At 45.6% G+C, this 7,884-nt stretch overlaps 1 protein-coding gene across 1 annotated transcript; it reads right to left on the reverse strand.

Moving 5' to 3' along the window:
- Nucleotides 1–295: 295 nt before the first annotated feature.
- LOC105537502 (liver carboxylesterase 1-like) lies at nucleotides 296–3,063 on the reverse strand. The gene is made up of 3 exons (XM_011977119.1): nucleotides 2,937–3,063; nucleotides 974–1,046; nucleotides 296–671 (listed from the first exon to the last, which is right to left on the reverse strand). The coding sequence occupies exons 1-3, from the start codon at nucleotides 3,046–3,048 to the stop codon at nucleotides 551–553; spliced, it is 306 nt and encodes a 101-aa protein (XP_011832509.1). The 5' UTR covers nucleotides 3,049–3,063; the 3' UTR covers nucleotides 296–550.
- Nucleotides 3,064–7,884: the final 4,821 nt, after the last annotated feature.

The following is a 7,884-nucleotide window of genomic DNA, read 5'->3' on the forward strand; positions in this document are numbered from 1 at the left end:
CACATTCTCAGCCTGGGCCACTTCCATTTCCACAATCAGCTCCAAATAGAGGGTGAGGATACTACACTCTGGCCATCCCAACTCCTATTGTTGGAAATTGTTGGGGGCCCAGAAATATGCAACAGGCCGAGTTCCCCTGAGCACCATCCATGGCCCAGTCCTCTGGGCTCTGCTCATCCTGAGGCCCGGTCATCCCCAGCAGAGCCACCTTCCTTCTCACGTTGCCTATTTCATCATCATTTTGTCTCTGTGGACAATGGATTAATCTCCAGTACAAGACACAAGCATTATTTTGGCCTTCAAAAGATACTTTATTCCCAAAGCTGAGGTCACAAATAAAAAACTTCCTTCTTCATGGCCTCTGTTCCCTGCCCCCCACCACCAGACAATTCCCCAGCCACGGTAAGATGCCTTCTGAACCTGCAATCCCTTTCACAAGATACCCCAGTTTTTGCTCTTCCAGGCCCCCGAGGCTGGCTGGATCTTCCATTCACAGCTCAATGTGTTCTATCGGGTGGCTTCTCCACTGCCTTCTTTTCAAATGTTTGGTCTACAAAACCACTTCCTTGTCCTTCAGCTTCTGGGCCTCCTGGGTGTTGGCACCAGTCTGCAGGTACCCTTCCTCCTGATTGTACTCTGGCCAGCGGGGCAGCCCTTCCCCATTGGGATATCTGGAAACAGAATCAAATAGAATTGCCCCACAGCTGCTGTGTGTTCCCAACAATTTTCTGCGATGTACGAGGATGCCCAAGTTATCTTTGTCAAGAGGCTTGTATATCTCCAGAGATGGGGAGCTCACTATCTCCGGGAGTGGCCTCTCCATTTGTAGACAGCTCTCATTGTCAGAGTGCTATGGCCACAGGGTCAGGAGTTTGATTCCACTAGAACCTTAGAAGCTGCCCCTTCCCAATAGGCATGCCCCGTCCCCTTTCCACTTTCATCAGTCCTGCTTTGTCTTTGCCAAAGGCCTCACCCATTGCGAGCAAAGTTGGCCCAGAATTTCATCATCATCTTGCTGAGTCTGATCTCCTCTTCTGAGGCACCCTCTGTGGGGAAGAAGAAAAAAAGCTTTTGTGACTCAAAGTGTGGTCCTCAGACCTGCAGCATCAACATAATGTGCGAGCCTGCTAGAAACAGTCTTGGCGAATGCTCCACACCCACTGAGTTGAGGTCTGCAATTTTAGAAGATCCTGGTGAATCTGTGTGTACTTTACCTTTGAGCATATCTAACGGAGGGCTCAGCAATGGGCATGCGCCATTCCATGTGCTGGATGCCTGTGTCTCCTGTGACCCTCGCCTGCCTCCTCCCTGCTCAGGGTCACAGGCAATGCCACACCCCAGGGTTTCCTCTGGCAGCCCCACCTCCCAGGGTTGCCCTCTCTTGGGTCTTTTCTGCTTCCCCGGCACACTCCCACAATTCGCATTCTGAAATACAACAGAACCGCAAGGCTCCTAAGCATGTACAGTGAGATGCCCAGAGGCGCTGGTGTGTTCTGAGCAGCCATGGGTGAGTCCCATGTGATCTGTAACTGCTGAAAGTTAAGGTTTAGAAGACATTGTGAAAGGACTTTTAAAATATTGTATAATGTAAACTGAAAATAAAATCCTAACACCCCCAGCTGACTGAACAGACCCTCTCTGGGCTAAGGGGAGCCCAGAAAATCCTTCAACTGTGTTCCTGCCTGGGAACAGACAGGAGGTCAGACACGCCTCATAATATTCCGTCTCTTTTGTGGTTTAGACACCACTGACCAGCATCAGCATTAAAATAAAGGTCATCATTCTGACAGAACACTCTTTGTGGCAATAAGACACCAAATTAAAAACGAGACCTAAGGCCACGTCGGGCAAGGGTTCTGGCCTATATCTCTCCCCTTAAAGAATCCACTCTGTTCTCACTGCCTCGAGGTGCTTCTGTTTCTCTGGCAGCTAAACAAGCATTGGCTTGGACTTAAGCAAAATGAAAACAATTACAACGGCTGCAGCTGGGATACGCAGACAAACAGAACCCTGACCCTCCGGTCTTAACTATGGCTTTGATTGCATAAGAGACTGATTTCAGTAACTTTCTCCAGATAAAAACATCACCAACCATGCACTGGACCTGGCCGGTGTACAGAGGCTGCTCACTTGCTGGGCTTTATGTCCTGAGAAGACCTTTGGACTTATAGGCCCTAATTATAATATATTTAAATATTAGGTCTCCACCACCACGTGAACATGGGCCATGTTACATGCATGTTTAATACACATGTGTCAGGACTGTCTTCATGAATATCCATTGCTCCCCCTGTAACCTGTTGAACTGTGTGTTTAGCAAATCCATTCACATAAAGCTCTTACCCAACCCCTCCTCGATCAATGAGCCTATGTCTGGGCTTGGCCAGAGGCACCTTCCCAGCCTGCAGGATGGCCACCTTGCTGACTATAAAGCATATCAAAAATAAAGTCTCCTCTCCTATTCCAAATTCATGCATCCTGTGATTTCTAAATTAACAAATATTAAATATATTAAATTTAGAGGTTTATGAGTTTTTGTTAGAGAAAGACAGAAAGACAAACAGACACACATTAGACCTGACTCAGAGTTAACACCAATTCTAACCTCACCCTCACTCACATTCTCAGCACTCCTGGGAGAGGGAAATTGATCGGTGGCTTCCCAACCTAAAGCAGAGCCCTGCATGTGTCCCACCACCTATCTTGTTGATGACACAGCCCAGGATTCTAAGTGTCTGTGCAGAGGGCACATGAAGACACATCCCCACATGTGTTAGAGCGGGAGGAAGCCCAGGGACTACCCAATGACGTTCAGCCCTGTTATAGAGAATCAGGAAACTAAGACCACGAGAGGAGAAACGTGCTGAAGCCCACCACACCAACACTGGAACCCAGGTCTCCTAACTCCAAGCTCACGGACAGCAAGGAGCCATTACCTTTTAAAAATGGGGCCCCGAGGATGGAGAAGAGCTTGTCCCCATGGTCTCCTATCACCGTCTTGGGTTTCATGTCTGATGAGAAGCTTGGACGATACTGAAACTCATACATGTAGGTGGGCGCTCCAGCATCTGAGAAGACAAGGATTCATGCTCAGTTCATGTTACCAGACACACACCTGGAGGCTACCAAGGTCTCCAGCTCTGCAGGAAACCTCGGGTTGTCAGCACAGTAGAGAAACAGAGTCACAGGAAAGCTCAGTGACGTGCTCTGGGCTGCATAGCTAGTTGACGTGGAACTGGAATTTGAGCCAGATATTTGTTCAATGAACAAATGTTTAATGAATGAATGTGGAGACCCTGGGTCAATTCATTTAAAATAACTGCCAGTGCAGGGACACTGACTCAGTCTCATAAACCCCTTTTCCTACTGGTGCATTCTCTCACAAGACAATCTCTCTATATCCGGTTACACTGGATGTAATTCACTGATAACAGACTCACATTCATTCACTGAACACCATCTCCACCCTGACAGGTGTCTTCTATTCTGCCTCTTTTGAGCATTTCCAGTGTTTTTCTCACCCATCCTGAGAAGACTGAAGCAAATCCAAGTTGCGTGTCTGAATGTGAGGCTATTTAAATACAAACATACGCAGAGAGGGAACAATCTGCCTCTTGTGTCTCAGGAATCTGTGGCGCTCACTGCTTTATATCTCACTGTCCCCATGTGTCTTGCTGCCTGCCTGGCCTGGGAGTGTTAGGGTGTTAAGGCATTAAAGTCCTGGCAGAGAAAAGAAGGGGCTGAGCAAGGGTGACCTTGCTCAAAGGGGACAAAAATATGGAAACAGAAGGGACAAAAATATGGAAACGCATAAAGGAAAACTAGATATCTCTCCTAATTCCACTACCTGAGGCAAGGGCTATGCATTTTTTGTATTTCCTTCTAAAATTTTTCCATATCCTATATCGTTTAAAAATCAATTTTAACAATCAAATTTAAAATATCACTCATAACTCTACTAATCAGAGAATGTTTCTTTTTTATTTTAGCCTATCTCTCTTTTATGCAAATAAACTTGGGATGATATTATATGTGTTGTTTTGTAGTACACTACAATCATTTCCTCTTTAAATTTTTTTGTAGAGACAGGGTCTCACTATGTTGCCCAGGCTAATCTTGAAGTCCTAGGGTCTCACAGTGCTCCCACTTCAGCCTCCCAAAGTGCTGAGATTGTAGGGATGAGCCACCACCTCCAGCCATCATTTCTTAACATCCTTAAATATTCATCCACAAAAGGATTTAACAATGGGAGCTCACCCATCCCTAACCTCATGCCCCACCCGCACATGTCATTTCAATGTGAGAATGAAGAAGAATCTATTCACTCATCTTTGTCAGCCTCCTTCACTGCACCCTCGGCTCAGCAGGAAATGTGCTTGGGAAGATGCCATCCTTCTGTGGCTCTGTAATCCACCTGTTAAATGGCTGCTTCAAGGTCAAGCAAAACTTGCTAAAAGGAGGGTTTGACCTTGCCTTTGCCCCTTGAACATTTTCCAAAGAAACTCAGAGCCAACTATAGAAAAAAGAGCTTTTGTGAATGACAGAACTTATTATAGGTAGCATGCTGCCCAAAACGTACTTTGTAAAACTCTTTGGCTAAAGCCATTGATATTTATACAATTCTTACAATCACAGCACAAGTCTTCAGAGGAAAGTAGGGCACAGATTTGGGTAATGACAGTTCAGCACAATAAGAGAAGCAGAGACAATGAGAGGGCTAATCATGAAAGACATGCTGATGTGCTTCTTGTTGGTGGGGAAGTTTATGAAACTGGCAGCATTATGTTAATTTTTAATCTTAGCATCCCAAATGAGAAGGAAAATTAAGAAATCCACATTCTTGTGCAATGCATGCAATTTTGCAGTATTTGCCCAGAGTTCTAAAACGTTTCTTTTGTCCAACAATGGTGGACAAAAAAAAAAACTAAAAAAAAAAAAAAATGCAATGGTGGTGGTGCCTTTCACAATTCCATTCAGTTCATCAGTCTGGTTGCTGCAGAAGTTGAACAGCCCCTGGAGAATGACCGTAGACTACCGCACACTCAACCAAGAGGTAACTCTGATCATAGCTGCTGTGCTAGGTGTGGCATCGCTGCTTGAGCAGGTGAATAAGGCTTCTCCTGTAACGTATGCTGCAGCTATAGATTTGGTGAATTCAGTCTTTTCCATTCCAACTAGAAAAATTCGCATCTACATGGGATGAAAATTATTCAGTTACAGGGATAGCTGCCTCTCACAATATAGTCCAAAGACATCTACCCTGCCTGGATGTCCCAAGAACATCACACTCTATGTTCCATTTACCACTTCATGCTCAATGGACAGGAAGAGCAAGAGGTGGCCAGCCCTCTGGAGGCTTTGTGCTCCAGAGGATGAGAGATAAGCCCTTTGGAAACTCAAGGAACGGACATATCAGTGAAGGCTTGAGGAATTCCATGGGCAGAACATGCTAGGATTTCTCCTCTAAAGTAGAAGAAAAATCTAACCATTTTGCAACTATTGCTCAAAAGAAGGAGGCAAAGTCTCCTTGGCATGTGAAGGCAGCACATTCCACACCGAGACATATGGCTCTAGCCCAAATTCCAGACAACATCAAAGACCACGAGGTTTGAGTGGGGTAGGGTCTGAAGAAGAAATGGCACTGGCAAGTCCAGGCTGTGTATCAATCAGTCCTGTTGCCTGGGTGATGTGATCTGGCAGGCCTGTGATGGTGGAAATGTCAGGGATGGGAGAAGGTGCAGGTGGAGCTCATGGCAAGCTCCAGTGGGAGGATCATGATCTGGTTCCTGCAATTCTGGTATAAGGCTATGCCTACCACAGTAGGGAATTAAACCCCTTTGAGAATTGTCTCTGCACATTAGTAGGTCCTGGTATCAAAAAATGCTAGACCACAGGCACCAAGTGACCGTGCATCCAGAACTTTCCATTAAGAGATAAGTCCTGGTTATAAATCACTCTTGGGAAGAATTGTGGACATGTTAATAGTCACTCTATCTATAGTGACGTTGCATAGTCCTCTCTTGAAGGACCCAGACTGCTTAAAACAATGAGCTCAGTAGGTTTGAGAAGTGGTTCAGGTCTGGAAGGATCTAGTAAGGGATTGTGATTTTTCACTGTTATAGCTGACAAAAACTTCTAATCATCATCTCTTGACTTTCTCTGATTTTACAAGTTAAACAATATTCAAATTGGCTGCCTGTCTACTTTACTACTAGGAATACCGTGTTCTATTAGCCACTGTCATAGATCTCTGTTGGACAAGGCATCTTGGTTGCCACTGTTTTTTTACCCAGTAAGGTAATTATCTCTACCTTACCTCTGGTTATGCAGCACCACCTGGTCTCTGCTATTCCAGACTCATTCACACTGATACTAGGGAGTCTATTTCTATGGTAGCTAACAGGGATTATCACCACTGAGCTTCTCAAATAATTCCTTCCTGTCTAGCAAATTCCTTACTGCCCTAGTGAAGGGATCCTCTCTCACTCTCAGGAAACATTATCAGATAGTGCGTCCCTATTCTAGGAGATGTATTTATTTTAACAGTTCCACATCCGTGAACCTTCTCATCTCTTCATCAATACTTGGCCATTCTAACAGGCTAATTCTAACATTTCCATCACATTTGCTGTAGGCTGTCATCATGTCCATGCTTCATGGGTCCACTCTCATAGCATATTAGCATCTGCCCGAGGCATTCTCTGAGGACAGTAAGTCCTGCATCATGAGAATGTGTTCTTGTGCTAATAAATTCTCTCTACCCAATCTTACCTTCTGCTCCACCCCTCAGGCTCACCACCCTCCAAGACCCACCTCCACGCATGATTTTCTCTGTTCCTGTCAGGACATAGTAGCCACATCATGCGATTCATTCAGTAGGAAAGCCCTTTTCTCCTGGGGAAAGGACTCATGTTCTTGTTTAAGCTATGCTTAAGCTTAGCCCTTGTTACTGGCCTGGAACGATGAGAGGATTGGGTGATCTTGATGAGGAAAAGCTTTATCTTGGGAAGTGTCTATCACGGGTCAAGTCTATGCATTGTTACCAGAGTACAAGTGTCTGGTGTCCCCTAGTAAGAAGAGGCCTGCTTCTGCCAGGCTGGAGAGTTTAGGAGAAGCCAGGTATTCATTGTTCTCAAGTGCATCCATCCAGATGTCTGGGGTCTCAGACATTCCATGTCTCAGGGTCTCAATCATTCCCTGTTGGTGTCCTAACTTTAGCTTAGAAGATTTTTCAAGGTTATAGGCTCAACCTTAACCTTATGAGTAAACTCTGGGTCTAATTTTCAGCATAGTTTAACTATGGTTCCAGGAGACACAGCTATCTTTAAAAGCTGCTAGGAGACCTTCTGATTTTCACAGTGTACTCTGTGTTGATAGCTGATTAACTGAGACTGCCATTTTTTTCAAGATTTCCAAAGCAGTTAACAAAAGACAGCCAACGCCGCAATACTTCTGATTACCCTTGCCTCTAGACCTAGAGGTGCTAGCGTTAATGCACGCCTCAGTGCAGCCCGCCCCTCTGAACCACATCCCGGTCCACCACTGACAGTCTTAGTAATAGAATACTGTCTGACTAGCGGGGAGATCCAGTTTCAGAATCTCACTGAGGGTTTGCTCTCTAGGTCTCCTTCTCATACCTATCGACTGACTTAGTTTGTGTGCCTGAAAACAGAGCCTGAGGCAGGGATTTGGGTAAAAAGGTAGATTTCTTGGGAGCAAGGGTGGAGGGGAGGAGGGAAGGTGAGACAAAGGGATATTCCTGAGACTGCTGCTGTGAGCAATGGGAGCCCCACTTCCTAGGACTTTCATGCAGCACACAGAATGCCTCAGAGCTCCCTCAGCTCTCATGGCCCTTCTGTTGAGGGTTCCTCCTGGGGGACTCCA

The sequence above is a fragment of the Mandrillus leucophaeus genome, unplaced genomic scaffold, assembly GCF_000951045.1.
Source record: "Mandrillus leucophaeus isolate KB7577 unplaced genomic scaffold, Mleu.le_1.0 Scaffold1738, whole genome shotgun sequence".
Lineage (NCBI taxonomy): Eukaryota > Metazoa > Chordata > Mammalia > Primates > Cercopithecidae > Mandrillus > Mandrillus leucophaeus.

What these genes read in the sequence shown, in the direction of transcription:
- LOC105537502 (XM_011977119.1), bottom strand. Translation starts at nt 3,048, where the DNA reads ATGTATGAGTTTCAGTATCGTCCAAGCTTCTCATCAGACATGAAACCC. An exon ending in CGGGGCCCCATTTTTAAAAG is followed by an intron (nt 1,047 to 2,936) that starts GTAATGGCTCCT and finishes TCTTCCCCACAG; the next exon opens with AGGGTGCCTCAGAAGAGGAG. An exon ending in GCCAACTTTGCTCGCAATGG is followed by an intron (nt 672 to 973) that starts GTGAGGCCTTTG and finishes TTCTGTTTCCAG; the next exon opens with ATATCCCAATGGGGAAGGGC.